This window comes from Clinocottus analis, unplaced genomic scaffold (genome assembly GCF_023055335.1).
Source record: "Clinocottus analis isolate CAN_PGR_092001 unplaced genomic scaffold, fCliAna1.0.p SCAF_4, whole genome shotgun sequence".
NCBI classification, from domain to species: Eukaryota; Metazoa; Chordata; class Actinopteri; order Perciformes; family Cottidae; genus Clinocottus; species Clinocottus analis.
The window spans coordinates 14,833,298-14,849,299 of record NW_027176153.1 but is presented as its reverse complement, the minus strand read 5'-3'; the positions used below and the strand labels follow the sequence as shown (position 1 = coordinate 14,849,299).

The following is a 16,002-nucleotide window of genomic DNA, read 5'->3' as shown; positions in this document are numbered from 1 at the left end:
CTTTTAAGTTGTTTTTATTGTAAATGTTACTTATATTTTGTTACTATTCGTAGAACTTTTGCCTTTTCTTTTTACTGTAAACAGTAATACGTTGATTATCATATTACTGATACTGTGTACTAAAAAGCAAATACATATATTTGTGAGGGAAAGACAAATTGGTGATAAAAAAACATGTAGACTGCAGAGAGAATAACTTTTCCCACGCTGAACTAAAGTCAATGTAACTCTACTTAGTCTTTGATCGCCCCACTCCAAAGTGTGCATGTAGATTATTGTTAAAACACAGTCCCGTGACCCCCCTTTCAACCTAAACAAAATGCACGTTGGCCGCATACAGTGGCGTAAACAGTGTGGGAAACCCGGCGAGATGAAAGAAGGCGATAACTGCTGCCCTCTTTACCTGTGGGAGGAGTGTGTGCACCTGCGGACACAATCATATGCACGGCCTGAGTTTGGTGCAGATTGCCTTCTTTTCGCCCGAGCAGGACGCACAAACGCACACCTGAGCCATGGATGCAGAGCAGCAACCCCCCGCCGACCAGGGAGTGCAGCTTCTGGACATCAGCTCCAACTCGCCCCTGTCTGAACCCAAAGGCGAGGAGCAGACCGTCCAGCAGGGGAAGCCACCGTACTCTTACGTGGCTCTCATAGCCATGGCCATCAAGGACAGCCGCGAGAAGAGACAGACGCTCAGCGGGATATATGACTACATCATCTCCAAGTTCCCCTTCTTCGAGAAGAACAAAAAAGGGTGGCAAAACAGTATACGGCACAATTTGTCTCTCAACGAGTGCTTCGTCAAGATGCCCAGGGATTACGGAGGGGACCGGAAAGGCAACTATTGGATGCTGGACCCCGCGTTTGAGGATATGTTTGACCTGGGGAACTACCGGCGGCGTAGGAGGGTTAGGAGACCCTACAAGCCCTCGAGTGTGCCTTTTCTGCCGGGGAGCTCTGCGGACTATCCCGAGCCGCTCTACCTGCAGCCTTACGTGAGCAGCTCCTGGGGTCTGTCCCAACCGAGCGCGTACCCAGCGCCCCAGGTGATCGCCGGGCAAACCCGCAGCGTGTCCCCGAGCGGCCCGGTGAGTTCGTACTGCTCACCCTCCCACTTCCATCCCTCCCCCTACGGCCCTTACCACCGCCACCCGCCCGTGCTTGTGCCGCACAACGGGTGTCCCTACGGCGCAGTGACCCAGCCGATGAGCCCCAGCGGAGGCACCGTCTCGGTAGGATGCAACTACCAGCAGCTCGCCTCCTTTGCGAGACAAGCGGAGGCGCAGCGAGCGTATTCATACGACCAGTAGAGTTTTGAGTTATGGACCATTGACAGCCAGTTCGCTGACTCAAGGTTCATCTGTTTCACGTTGCGCTGTCACTCACCCAGACAGACGACATTATTTGTTTGTTGGTTTGTTCGTTAAGGTACAGAAATGTGTGAATTAACTGTTTAATAAGTTGTTGGTTAAGTTTATCGGTAGGCCACATGTTCCAAATGTCTATCTTCTATCTGTGACGCCAACATTACTCATCACATTTTGTTTTAGAAATATCACCGATCAAGTGTGAACTTCAGGAAGAGAGTTGAGTCTGAGACTTAGTTTATGCCTCTAATGGAACCAAACAAACGTGTTTTTTTTGTAGTGTTTTTACTTTGGATAAACCTATTTGTAATTATGTTATTTATTTCTTTTGTCTGGTTTTATCTGTACCGCTATGCAACAGTTGGAGACATAAAAGCACTATGAGTTATGGTATCTTGATGTAAAATGCATCATGTTTGTTCAAATAAAATGTTATTTTTGCATTAAATGCTCTTATTGATTGTTTTACTCCTCTACTGTATATGCTCTGTATCTATTTAGCCACTGTAACTCTAGTAGACTAAAATACAAACGTTATTAGAGTGTTCAGCTTTTAAAGTATCTTGTCATAATCACTGGTGAAATAAGTAGCCTACAGATCTTCTATAAACACTGTTAAAAGTCATGCATTAAAAAAAAATCTACTGAAGTAAAAGTTAAAATGTATTAATATCAATAATACAACCAAAAGTAAAATTCAGAATGATGCAGATTATATTATTGAAATCATTGATACATTGCATTAAGCTAGTTAGGTGGGGCTCAATTGAATGAGCGGTTATTTTGTAAATTTTTATTTATCTCATGATCATACATTTGTTTGTTTATTATTATTATATTATTTCTGAATCTGCAAATAATCTAGTAACTACCTTAATAAAACAAATGTAGTGGAGTAAAATGTACAATATTTGATTTTGACTTGTAGTGGAGTAGAACTATAAAGTAGCAGAAACGTTGTCCACTAATTTACCTGACTAAATAAATAGTTGCTTTCCACCTCTGGCCATGACGTTTGATACTTAGCAGGGTAACGTTAGGTGGCAGGATGCAGAAGGCAATTATTATTAGTCAGCGTACAAGTTGAAAGACTAAACAATGTGTTTTTTAAGAATCGTAATGCACAGTAGTATTTTGAGGTTTAAATCATGACGAAAGGAAAATTAAGACATAACGCTGTCCCCTCTCACATTCCAACACTATCATACTCCCCGTCCACTACACTGCGCTTTGCTTAGAATCAAGCAAAAGTGTCATTGATTTAAATACAAATGAAATAATTCCACTTAAGATACTCAAAATGTGGTGGAAACATTGACATTCGTGTAATAGTTCAACAGCGAATGGTTTTAAAGAACGGTAAAATCAACGAGGAGGAATAATATCCAATATTGGGACGCGTCCAGCCCGTTACGCGACTTCCGTTTCCGTTTCATGGGCGTGAACAAAAGGGATCGCTTGCCGCGTGCGCTCCCGCGCCGTGTTTTTGCTATACCCAGCCCGAACGTTTAATTTACCGTGTTTTGTAAGCTTTTGTTGCACGTTTCTTCAGAAATGGAGGCGTTAAACCAGCTCCTGTCGGAGTATCCTGAGATAATGTACAGTGGGGTCGGAGCTACGGCGTCGGTCGCCGTCGGGGCTCTGATATACAAAATTGCCACCAGGTAACTTGAAGGGTGTGCGTGTGTTTTAGCTAGATTCGCTTTGACAATAGCGCAAGTTAGCAAACAACCTTCAACATTTGTATTGATGTTTTTAAAACTGTGATATATAAGAAATAATGTGATATGTTTTCGTCTTATATTTCTTAACATTACGCTGGACCGAGGGCTGACTTTGCTAGGTGTGTAGCTAACTAACTTAAGATATAAGATCCAAATATAGTCGTTCACTGTTTGATTGCACGTTTAAAACTATGTGTGCATACTTTAGTAAAAGGCAGGAATATTGAATTAGCCTATCAAGTAACCTTAAATCACTCCGCTCAGATGGACTTACCATCTAAAAGTAAGCTGTCACTTAAAACATGCTGTTCTCTGATCTTGTACTCGATTTTATTTGGTGATCCACGAACACTTCGGTTATCTCTTATTGGTCACTTTGGCCACTGTAATTTAATGTTTCCATTAATTAATTAATGTATGCATTTTTTGTCTGTACTTTGTTGTATAGATTTATATTTTGTATTTAATTTATTTTACCACTTGTGCATTCATTGTGATATGTGTTGGGACCGCCTTTGAAAACGAGATGGTACAACTCGAGGGTTTTGCACGAACATGATTGTTTACAGTAAATGCATTTCCAAAGTATCATCAGGTGTCCTTTACATCAAAGACCTGCAAACAGATTCACATAATAATCAACCATGTAACACACTTACTCAGTATATGAGACGAATAGTGCCTCATTCATACAGTAGTGATACTTGTACCTCAAATATACATCAGCAGGTTTGATTACCAGTATCATGTTGCATTATGTAAGAAGTCCATGTCTTATTTACAGGAAGAAGCCAACCCACGCTGATGTGAACTGCTGGTTTTGCAATCAGAATTCTGTGGTGCCCTTTGGGAACAGGAACTGCTGGGACTGTCCCAATTGTGATCAATACAATGGCTTCCAGGAGGTTAGTGTGACGCATGTGAATATTTTTTTTGCCTGACAATAAATTGTAATTAAAAATTATTCATTTATGTTTTGCCAGTGCTGCAAGATGTGTGTTTTTATACTTTTTCTTTTTGTTGCTCTGTCTTGTTTTCAGAATGGGGATTACAACAAACCCATCCCAGCTCAGCACATGGAGCATCTTAACCACGGAGTATCTGGAAGCCCTCCCTCGACATCAAAGATACAGCAAGCGGTCAACAGTCAGATGCTCTTGTGCAGAAAGTGCAATAAGAACCAGACTGTCGTAGTAAAGCAGTTGGCCTCCTTTGTCCCACGGGATGATGTATGCACTTTGTTCTTTTCTATTTTTTGTCTTTGTTGTCACCGTAACTGACTGTAAACACTAGATTTATAAAAGAAAACTGTTTTCTTCTTTGTAGGAGAACTACGATGAGGAAATTGAGGCATACAAGCACCACCTGGATCAGACCTATAAGTTATGTAGACCCTGTCAGACTGTGGTAGAATACTACATAAAATATCAAAATCGCCAACTTCGAAACGTGCTCCTGAACCATCCGCTTCGACGCAGTGGTGAATCGGACAAGGGCTTTATAAAGGTCAGTGCACAAAACTGCAGACACCTAGCAAGTAAAGTGTGTATGAATTAAATTAATTTAGATGAAACGCAGTGAGGCTTGATCGACAACCATATGCCGTAGTGTACTGTGCAGTGTATTTTGTCAGATCATTAATTTAATGAATTCATCACTGTTGCTCAGTGGAACAAGTGAATGCAGAATCTTTACATTCTCACTTGGAAGATGATTAGAAGTAAAACAGCATGCCAACAGAGTATTCAATAAGAAAAGATGTCTTCACTTTGTTTAATTTTGTAGCGACAAATACCTAATACATTTCCAGCAAAAAGACCTAGTCAAGCGTTTACTTATTTTCCTTAAGCTTTGCATTTGCAAAGTTACCACTTAATCTTGAAATACAGACATTTTTCAATTGAAACCTTTTTATGATATTCAAAATATCAAGAGTTTAAATCAATTCTTGATTGTCATCGTTCATCTAAACAAATTATTTTGTTTCCGACTATTTTATTATATGGTCATTATAACGTTTCTCTTCTATTGTTCTTACTCAAGTTTAGTATTTATATTGTATATATTTTTATCTTTATCTTACTTCATGCTACCTCAAAGAGCATCTGCTTTGTTTGAAAGTTTCAAAGCTGAACTGATAAACCTGGAGGCGGCAGTTATAAACCTGCTTTGTAAATCCCCCAAAGAAGCTCTGAAGTCATGCTTGGTAAAGCTCCATATCATTAAGAAAGACTATTAAAGTCCATTTGGATGTTTGTTCATTTTGATATTGCAGATGTTTGTTGAAGAAAGTATACCACACATGAGTGCAAAGGGTTTTGGTTTTCCTCCAAATCACTAGTAGTAATTACACTCCTAATAACTGTTTTTGACACATTTTGACAATTGAAGCTCCCAGGGCTGGATCTGAGTTTTGGTGTACAAGTTTAATTTATTTGTCTTTCACACCCCCGGTGGAGTCTTTGTTCAAAGTGAAAACATGTCTGTTCTCATTATATTCTGTCAACATTAGTCTTCGCACAGCTTATTGATTAAAAAAAACATCTCCTTTGTCCCACAGAGCTCTTATTCTACGTCGTCTCCCACTGGGGTCATACTGTTACGGACCCTGGCTTTCCTGATATGTACTTTCCTAGTTGCTACATCTTTGTATGACTTTCCATACCAGCTTACATCACCTGGTGGGCCACAGACATTAAGTGGTGGGGTCATTCCTCCAAAGCCGAAACCTAACAATGAGTCCAGCCCCAACAACGAAACCAGTGGAGACGTACCTGTGTGGCAGGGTCTGCTGGAGCTGCTCCCAGACAAGGTCATAGAAAATGGGAAGTTGCTTTGGCAGTATGGAAAGGACAACCCGTTGGCTGTAGTCGCTGTTGGCCTGCTGAATTGTCTTACTGCTATCTTCATAGCTGGACCTGTTAGGTAAAGTAGCCACTGCCTCTTTATTTGCCTTTTGGGAAAGTCTTCCCAGGCCAATTAAATTCAAACAAAACATGTGTGTGGCTCTATTTTCAGGTTAAGGAGAATTGATGCTGTCGCCTCCGTCCTGTGGCTCCTCATCCTGTGCCTCCACCTGGCTGAGAGCTACATGACTGACATCTCGGACTGGATGGACACGGCCAAGCTTGGTACCGTCTCCCTATGTTGCCTAGTCAGCTTTGCCGCTGCTGTGGCAACCCGCAAAACGCTGGGTCCAAGAAGAGCCAGATATCGAAGGTCAGAATCTGAGCAGTAACGTGCAAGTTGTTTGAAATATGGGATTACGTAAAGCCTCATCTTTCCATGAGAGCTTTGTGTTAATTATATCCAGTTTAAAACACAATCTATCTGTTTGTGGTCCGTAACAGAACATGGAACAAACGATTTTACTCCTTGTTAATTTTTTATAATTGAACCCTCCTTTTTACTGCTGTGTGCGAGTGACTGTGAGGTCATGATGCAAATGGTAAATTTGGTTGTGTGTGAAACATGATGGAAACAAAACACTAAAACAGCTTGCTAAACACATCAAAGCCTCACATTCAAACACATATGCACATAATCTACAGTTGTGTAACATTGATTAAGTAAATGGTATTAAAACAAATGATACATATTAATTTATTAAATAAAAACTGCTAACAATTCCTAATCTTTCTGGCTTAATTCCATAACATATTCATATTTTGGGACTTTTTCAAAGGAATTAAGAATTATTCAGAAATCAAAACTAATATAATCATTTTACAGAATGTGTTTTGTGGAAATAGTGCCATATTTTCTCTCAAATCAAAAACTTTAATCTATGACTGATTACAGTGTTATATAGAATTATATATTCTATAACAAATGTGTGATTTCAATCTTAGTACCATACTAGTATTTTACTAAACAACGTAATTTATAATATTCTGAGTATACTCATTGATGTATTAACACTGGTTTAGCTGTGGGTTGAATATAATGTACTTAGTACAGCTCATTGCATGAAGTATTAATTTATGGAGACACTGCAGGCTATACTTAAGTTTTCATATACAATTTGTGAACAAAGAATTAACTATGATATTTCCATAGACTGTTCCGGCGTGAAACGTTTGAAGCCACCGTTTTTTTTGGTAACTGATGTCTGTGAGGAATCTCTTGGGAACACAACATGTGATGAAACGAGGTTCCAGCTCTCAGGGCAGAGCTGGAAGGTTTCTCCATGGTTTCTACATCTTTATAGTGAACCTTGATAGTTGTAACAGTAGGTTAATGTGCATACTGACATTTAAACATCTAACACGTTGCAACCTGGGAAAAGCAGTCCGTTGTTCATTAATGTTTTTCACCCAAAATCTGTCATTGGCTTGAAGGCCCTGCTCTGTGTCACACTCCTCCCGTCCCATTTATTGTCAACTTGGGCTGTGAATTCCATTTTTATTACATTTAAAAACATTTGAACTTTGATATACTTTTTTAAACTTAATATTCTTTTATTTAATGATGTTTTTTTTTACGCTCTGCTGTGCAAACAGCTGATGTTTGAGAACAGTGCCGTGTCAGGTTGTTGGCTCATTTTGGCATTTGCTTGAGGTGATCATGTCTAAGAGTTTCTGGTGACACTGTTGTGTGAGTCAGGGACTCAACTCTGCAACTGAATATGTCCATATTCAGAAGTAAATAGTTTGGTCAAAAACTGAAACCATCAAGCAAGTGAATCAAAGTTATGAGACGATGTAGTTTATGTGAAGTAACTTTATAAGATTTTAATAGTCTAGTTTAATAGTCTGCTTTTTCATGTTTGCCGGAAATATTGAATATCTTCAGTACTTACCTCTCGATCACTTCCAGTAATACTAAGCTTTCCTTTGCCAACATTCTGACATGTTGATGGATTAACACTGACGGACGTACTAGTTGCATGCGCTAACATTTCACCTCTTACCAATTTATTTCTGTCAACCCTGTTTAGTTGTATTTTATTGGTATGCATTGACAAAAGAGGGATATTTATTTGACAGCAATGTGAAAAGGCTTTAAAACTAATAGCTGTAAGATTTGTTTATAGGTTGTGTAGTGGAAAGAGTACTTTTAACGGCGTTTAAATTGCATGTTCTCTCCTGTATTTGGAGTTATGTTCTCAAACTAGTGCCTTTTGGTGTAGATGTCTCAAAGCTTTAAATTGTTTTTTAAAAATTGCAACAAAGGTGATACCAAATGTCAGACACTAAACATTTTCTCATAACCTACATTGGAATTTGCAAAAGCTGTGATTTACTTTCTTTGTGTTCTGACATATACTGCAATCGTATAGTGCTCTAGCATAGTGTTTTTTAGTTTTTAAATGTGTTGACTATTGATTTATAATACTATAGCATCGTGTGAGTGTAAGAAAAGCATAGTATTTCAGTAATTTTACCTTTTTGTTTTACATGTAAGGTAGATTGTATTATCGTTTTCTAGAAAGTTTGAGTTTGCTATAAACAGTTTATGATATATGCATAATATCCAGTGTGTGTGTGTGTATATATATATATATATATATATATATATATATATATATATATATATATATATATATATATATATATATATATATATACATATATATATATATGCGCGCATGTTTTTTTTTATTTTTTTTATTTATTTTTTTTAGAAAATGGTATCTACCTGATAAGTTGTATGGCTGTTAACCCTTCCATGTGTCTAAGTCTAGCATACACTACGTAACTACGTTAATAATAACTGGAAATGCAACTGTAGCATTATGCCATTGCCAAAAATATATTTTGTTTTATTTTAACAGTGATGGCTGTCGAACAACCTTTTTTACGAATGGAGTTGTGAATGTACATTTTTTTACTGCACTGTTTCACTATGCATATGTGGCTAAGGGGTTTGTGTCATACCTGAATGTAGTTTATGTACATTGGATGTTTAGTTGGGTGTGTGTTTTGCAGAAACACTGAAATAACTTATAATTAATAAATGAAAGGTTTTAATGCGAACTCTTGATACTTATTAACAAGTAAAGCAAAGATTATAGCCTAAATAAGCTAATGATCCAGATTTCAATTGGATTACTATGTTTTAATTTATTGTGTATTAGCCTCAGAAATGGCGCTCCGTCCGTTCTGAAAGATTTCCTGCAACATACAAACTACCCAACGAAACGTACTACGTTTTGGGTGCTCTCATGCTGAAACTGGGTGTCTTTCTTTTAATGTAAGGCTCCAATTTGAAGACTTTGTAGGAATGCTTGCTTTACATGGAATGAAATAAACAGCTGTTGAAAGGATATGCCTCTGTTTCTGTACATTTCTCCCCAGTTTTTTTTAAAGAAAAAGCCTTATTACACAGCATTGGAGTCGAGGGAAAATATCATCTTATTGTTGGACAAGACCGCTGTGGATTATTTTTTTTTTTTAGAAAGACAAACTTTATCAACAGGCTCATTTGTTGAATACAAACTACTTTGACACATAACATGTATGGGCCACTGTCTGTCTGTTGTGGAAACATGAGAGAGTTGAGCTGTTCTGCAGAGAGCTTTTGTTCTTTAGGAGCTTTCAGCTGCTGCATGTTGTCCGACAGCTGCATCAGCATTTCAGTGACAGCCGGCATTAATAAAGAGCCGGCATTAAATGGGTATCGAGCTGTGCTTCAATGTTTGGGCAATGATTTTATTTCCAACATGCACTGTTAGGTCATTTAAGTGTCAAAAATAATATTGTGACATTGGTGTGGAATGGATAAATCATATTTAAAGGCTACTTTCTTGATAAAAACAATTGTAAATTGTCATTTTAAGCTCTATTTTTGAAGCACTTGATGGAGTCATCTGCGGAAACAGTCCAGTTTTGGTATGCTTTTTTATCTTTAGCGTTAAAACCTTTTGACAGTTCTGTTCAAATGTTGGTTTCAGTTAGTAGACAGTTCTGTTGCTCTTGTGTTGCAGATACCTAGCGGACAGCGCTGCTGTCCCGTCCTTCAGCAGCCAGCCTCCTTTGCCCACTCAGGACTTGACAGACTCCTTTGTCCTGACCCCGCCCCCTAACCTCTTCAAGCTCATCCACTCCCAGCAGAGTCCTCACGAGCGCAAGGCGTCCCCCTCCTCTCTGCCTGGGCGCCTCAGCAGAGCCCTCCGCCTCGGCACCAACCCGTCCCTCACCAGGACAGGTAAAATTAACATGATCTAATTTAGCAATTGCTCACCTGATGCTGGCAGAGCTTTATTTGGCTTTTGGTATAATCTTGTGTGATTTAGATTTTGTCAAGTAGCAGGTCATTGTTAACAGGGGGAAGGTGTGAATGTTTAGCTCACGTCTGCTGACATTTAATCTTGAGTTGCTCAAGCGATGTGCTGTTTTGCATACAGGCGAGATTTATAATTGATAAGAGTCAGCGTACGTTAAATTTCTGCTATGGCATACAATTCGGTCATGTCACTCTTTCCAAACATGGGGAAGACTCAATGTTTTTCTAGAAAAGTGAGAAGGGGTGTTTTTCGTCTGAGGTGGACTATATGGTGTATGCTGTGGGAAATTCTTTTATATACATTTTATTTTTTTTAAACATTGCCCTCTGGAGGACAAACTCCGTAATGGAGAAATTAATGGGCCCCCGACTGCATTTCATTTGCTCACTGGCCAACATGCAGAGTTATCTGGAATAAGCTAATATTGACATTTTTCATTTTTAACTCATCAATCAGTAATGACAATTTTCAACTATGCATTTGTAATGTTTTGTAGATTTATTTATTTATTTTTACAGATAGACCAGCACCCCATCTCACTAACCTTTAAACTTGTTATGGCCTAATTTGATAGCATTAAGTTACCAAATTTTAGCTTGATCAGACACAAAATATTAGCTTTTATTTGGAGTTATGTTTCTGCATGTTGAAGGAAAGTCATGGTTCATTACTTATTCCTCTATTTTCAGGTTCTGGTTACCTGTTTAGCGGAAGCAAACCAGCGTCACAATACAAAGACTCCCCGCCCTCAGGTATTAAACCACTCTGTGATTTTGTAATTCCTACATAACTCATTATTTTAATACAATTTCAGAACACTTGGTTGACATTCTTTGCTGCACGTTGGCACAGATTACTTTTCACTGATGTCTGGGAGCCGCCCGTCATCCCCTGGCCCCTCTCCAACTCCTTCAGTCGCCGGGTCAGTGACATCCAGTTCCGGTTCTGCCAGACAGCGGCGCCCCCTCATCAGCCCTGCTCGCCTCAACATCAGTGGTCGGAAACTCCGGCTTTTCTCGACGGAGCCAGAACCCACACTCATGTCCCCATCAGTGTCTTCGTCACATTTCAACGTGAAGTCGGCTTCTTCCATTTACAGTGGCTGCTTTGCACCTGACGTTTCGCCTTTCCAAAGCCAAAATGGTGAGGACAGGTTAAACGGATAAAAGTAAAATGTTCCTTGTATGGTTGTTTTAGCAACATGCATATCTGTCTACCTCAAGGTCATTCATGATATTTCCACTGGGTGGCATTCTGAAATCTTACATATGGTAATTTTTACAGAGAGAAAAGACTTCATGTTCTTCAATAACTTAAATGCTAAGATCATTTTATCCATGGCTTTATGATTTGGCTTTGCAGATTTGAGTTATTTTTTGAGGGACGGCAGTGTGATTGAAGAGGAAGAGAGGCGAGGCAGCTCCTCGGATTCTTCTGCATGCCTCGTTGGCACTACGACACAGGGCCCTGAGAACCCTCCTCCTAACGGTAAGCAGCCTGTCTGATTGAAACATGGCAGGGAGATGGATGCTGTCAGAATTCACATTTCATTTTGCTGTTGTGTTACGCCTCACCGGGTGAAATGACACTATCAAGACATTAGGCTCGGTCTGGATCGGTCATGATCCTTGTTGACAGCTAACAAAGTAAATCAAGTCAGTGAAAAGCAGGATATTGCTGATTGTAGCTGGAATCAAAAGAAAGACTCTTCACCTGCAGGCCACATGGCAACTTCGGGACTCTTGCGTTGACACCCCATACAGTACCATAGTAATGAAGCCCCTAAATTAATTGAGAAAAGTGTGACGTCAAGCTCTGTAACTCTCTGCTTGGTCGTTGAATTCCAGCAGACCGGTTGGGACAAACTCTTGGCAAACGACGCACCTGACACGACCCGTCATAGTTGAGTTAACTCGCCTCTGCTGCAGCCCCGGCCATTTTAGGAGAAGGTTGACGCGTGGGACCAAGTTTTTAGTATCGATGTCTTTTCTTTCCTTCATAGTGCTTCGGAAAGGAGGTTGTCCTTTCAGGGAAGTAGACTGTTTCTTATCCAGAGGTGTGCAGTATTTGCATCCATTATGTGTTATGTTCTGCACTGCATTCCACTGTACTGTCCTCTATGCATGATCTATGTATGTAAACACCTTTTCTTCCACTAAGAATCTCTAGAGGGAGAAGTTTGTCAACAGTTTTATGTACTAGGAAAGGGTGCCCCCCACCCAATTACTCCCCTTGAGGCAGACAATCAACTTCTTGACCAGTGACACAAGCACATTAGCCAAGTACCGGAAATGGCCACCAGGAGGTGCTAAAACAGCGGTCTAAACGAATAACTGTAATAGATCAACTGGTTTCAGATTACATTGTCATGCTCTTATACACATGCCCCTACATTTAAACTACAGCTGAGACTTGTATCAGTCTAAAGGAAAATTAATTTACAGTAAAACGGTAAAGCATTTGTCCATGAAATGAAAACATTCTTTCCACAATAATGGTGTGCAATAATGACTATTCTCATAAAAGGAATTTGTTTCCACTGTGACTTCTCCAGGTTTATTGAAACGTCTCATCTGGCCGGGCCTTTTGTTGGTCAGCTTAACATCCAACCTGTTCTTCGCCAGCCTCTACATGTACCACAACTGGAGATGAACTATGGATGGGTCTGCTGCTCTTCTCATGCGATCTGCACAGAGTGAGTTGGCCTCTTGCCTTTGACCACCATGACGCGCCTGTGGACCTGGAGGTCATTAAGCAATGTCAGAAAACATCTAATTTCTGCCCGCAACTTGTTGTTTGCTGGTGGAAAATGGAGAAAAAAGCTGGAGAGAAATGCAGATGTCAAATTCTCATCAGCGTACCTCCCGTTTGCTTGTAGTTACAAGAAAACTGGCGAAATCAAATCTTGCGCCTTTTTAATTTAATGTGATTAAAGACTGTGTTTTGGGGGAGGAGGGAAGGAGGGAGGGATCTGGTCTTGTTTTGTCTTTTGGTTTGTCACTGCTCCTCCCACATGAACGTAGACACATGTGGAATTGATTTTAAAAGGCTTATTCTTGCACTAATACAAAAAAATGTGCAATAAGTGTGTGCTGTTCAGTTGATGCTGCTTGGACGCAGAGGTTCATGTCTTACCTACTGATGCTGATTGTGATGAGTGTATTACTTTTCCAAACTGAAAAACATTTTTGGTTCTCTACAATAACCAAAACTCAACATTGAAAAGCATGTTGTGATTGTGGCAGATTGTTTTGCATTTTGGAATTTGAAATTTGTATACAACATTTTACTTTGTAACGTTATCATTTCACAGTACTGATGTTTGCCTTTGTCAAAGAGTGTGTGAAACTATCCAATGTTTTTTTAAATACAGTTTACAGTCAATTATTTTATGGTCTTTTATATCTCATTCCAAGGTGACACATGTCACCATCACTCACTACATACATGGTTCTTTTTCACCAAAGCATTTATTTTGCAGTTTTCCCTGATTGTTCTTTTGTTCCCGGGTTGTAAGGGGCACAAGAAAATTTGTGTGTGTGTTTGTGTGTGTGTATATAATATGTTCACATTTACACAATGTTTGCATAAAAATGGCACAGAGGTTTAGATTATAGTTTTACTCCTGAGCTGTGAACTAATTTATAGAGACATTTTCAAATGACTTTGTTATCCACCATCTGAATTCAATGTCCACTTTTTGGGTTGTGTTGCGTTTTGATGATTTGAAATTGTTTTTTTTAGATTTGATGAGCAGAGGTGTGTGTGTGTGTGTGTGTGTGTGTGTGTGTGTGTGTGTGTGTGTGTGTGTGTGTGTGTGTGTGTGTGTGTGTGTGTGTGTGTGTGTGTGTGTGTGTGTGTGTGTGTGTGTGTGTGTGTGTGTGTGTGTTAAACAGGAGTTAGAAAAAGTTGTACATTTCAGACATGTAAGATGTTTCTAAACGCATTAGTTGGCTTGTGTTACTACTTGTGTAAAGGTGTCTGGCTTTCCGGTGTTTATTTTTACTTAAGTTAAGTATTGTTGAAGGACCATGCACTTGATTTTAGACAGGAATCATTTTGACCACTTTGCAGAATCATTAGGTTATGTGTTTTTCTCAGACAATGTCTAATTAATTAATTTAAAGTTCTTACCTTGAGCTAAAGTAATAATTTATGTATACTCAATTTACATTAACACAATATACAGTGGCAACAATCCCACCCCCCTGGGAGTTTGGCCAACTCACCCACAAAAATGTATATTAATAATGGTAACAAATGGAACTGAAATAAATTTAAAGAAATACTCTAAAGTCATGGTTAAATTAATCTATGGAATATAAATTCTCTTGTAAGTTACAGGCACCCAGTTATAATTCTTGTAGTACAGAATGAGATGTCTTAAAGAAAAAAAACTCAGATCTCTAAAAAAACAACGTGGCTCTGGCTCTGTGGCCTTGTCAGGCATGTTGGAGAGGTTTTCAAAGTCCTGAGCCCTAAATGAATGAACACGGGTTGCTGGGTCTTGGTTGCAACATTGACAAGTTAGGAAAGCCCACTCCTGGACAGATGAATGCAGCGATATATTTTATGTTGGATCAAACTGTGTCTGACATTTATGGAGATTTTGTGGATCATTAAATTACTTGGAATCCAGATTTCATTTGAGACCGGGGACAAATGCATCGTCCACCTAACTTCTGGATTTGCTCAGTCGGGCCTTTTATGAGAACAGTCATCCAACCAGTTAAGAGTTGAGGAGAAGGACATGTCATTTTTTGTTTTAACAAAGTCGAAAAAGAGTTAAAAGAGGTATGGCAGTTTTTCTTTGTGTATTTGCATTTTGATCCTTTTTTTTTAAGACACTTTCTATATGAAATTGTGTTTTCATTCTTATATTGTAGGCCTTTGGTGCTATGATGTGATAGTTATGATTACTGTGAGGTCATTTTGTAGTGTGACCTGTTTGGTCTGCATGGGTCTCCCGACATATTTAAGAAATGCTTTCCTATTGTTTTGTAAAGTAACTTGATGAATGCCTATGTTCCTAAACAATGTCAGTAAATATCTCTGAATGCAAGTAAAGCAGACATTGTGCTGAGGTTAAAAAAATAAATGAATGAATGAATACTGTTGAATGCCAAATCATCTGACTATTTGGGAGAAAACATGGGAATATTGTTTTTGAACATGTCTGTCACATTGCTCAAGCTTTTTCTGGACAACAATTAGACTAATGTATATTATGTTTCTGAGAAAACAAAATGTGCTCCTGAAAGACCTCTAAATGTCTGGGAGTTGTCTAAGTTAAGGAAACAGACTAGTGCATTTGCACATGTATGACCAGGCGCTTCAGTTAAAATGTATTTATTTTAAAGTGCAATCAAAGTATATTGTGATTTTTTTCCCTGGACTTCACATCACTTTTATGTAAAATCAAAAGTTGTCCATTTCAGACTCTGTAACAAGAAGTATATATGTCGGTTCTCTCACTGATGTGTGTTATTCCACTGTGTTCAGAAAAGCAAATGTTTGTCTGTTGCCGCTGTTTAGTCTGTGTGAATGTAAGGAGCAGTATCAGCTTGTTTCAGCTGGATCCATACATTTTTTAATAAAGTGCTTACTATTCATCCAGGTACATAAGTCTATTCTTACCAGATGTGTGAAAACAAGATGTGATGCTCTGCAAGCTTTGTTAAAT

General features: G+C 39.0%; 2 protein-coding genes across 2 annotated transcripts; both read left to right on the top strand.

Moving 5' to 3' along the window:
* The first annotated feature begins 512 nt into the window (after window positions 1-512).
* On the top strand, window positions 513-1,310 carry foxl2l (forkhead box L2-like). The gene has a single exon (XM_068598280.1). The coding sequence runs from the start codon at window positions 513-515 to the stop codon at window positions 1,308-1,310; it is 798 nt and encodes a 265-aa protein (XP_068454381.1).
* Window positions 1,311-2,820: 1,510 nt separating this feature from the next.
* On the top strand, window positions 2,821-15,915 carry tmem201 (transmembrane protein 201). Its single transcript, XM_068598009.1, has 11 exons — window positions 2,821-3,031; window positions 3,876-3,996; window positions 4,132-4,320; window positions 4,418-4,597; window positions 5,652-6,016; window positions 6,110-6,310; window positions 10,020-10,240; window positions 11,009-11,071; window positions 11,172-11,462; window positions 11,682-11,807; window positions 12,874-15,915. The coding sequence occupies exons 1-11, from the start codon at window positions 2,922-2,924 to the stop codon at window positions 12,969-12,971; spliced, it is 1,965 nt and encodes a 654-aa protein (XP_068454110.1). The 5' UTR covers window positions 2,821-2,921; the 3' UTR covers window positions 12,972-15,915.
* The last annotated feature ends 87 nt before the right edge of the window (window positions 15,916-16,002 follow it).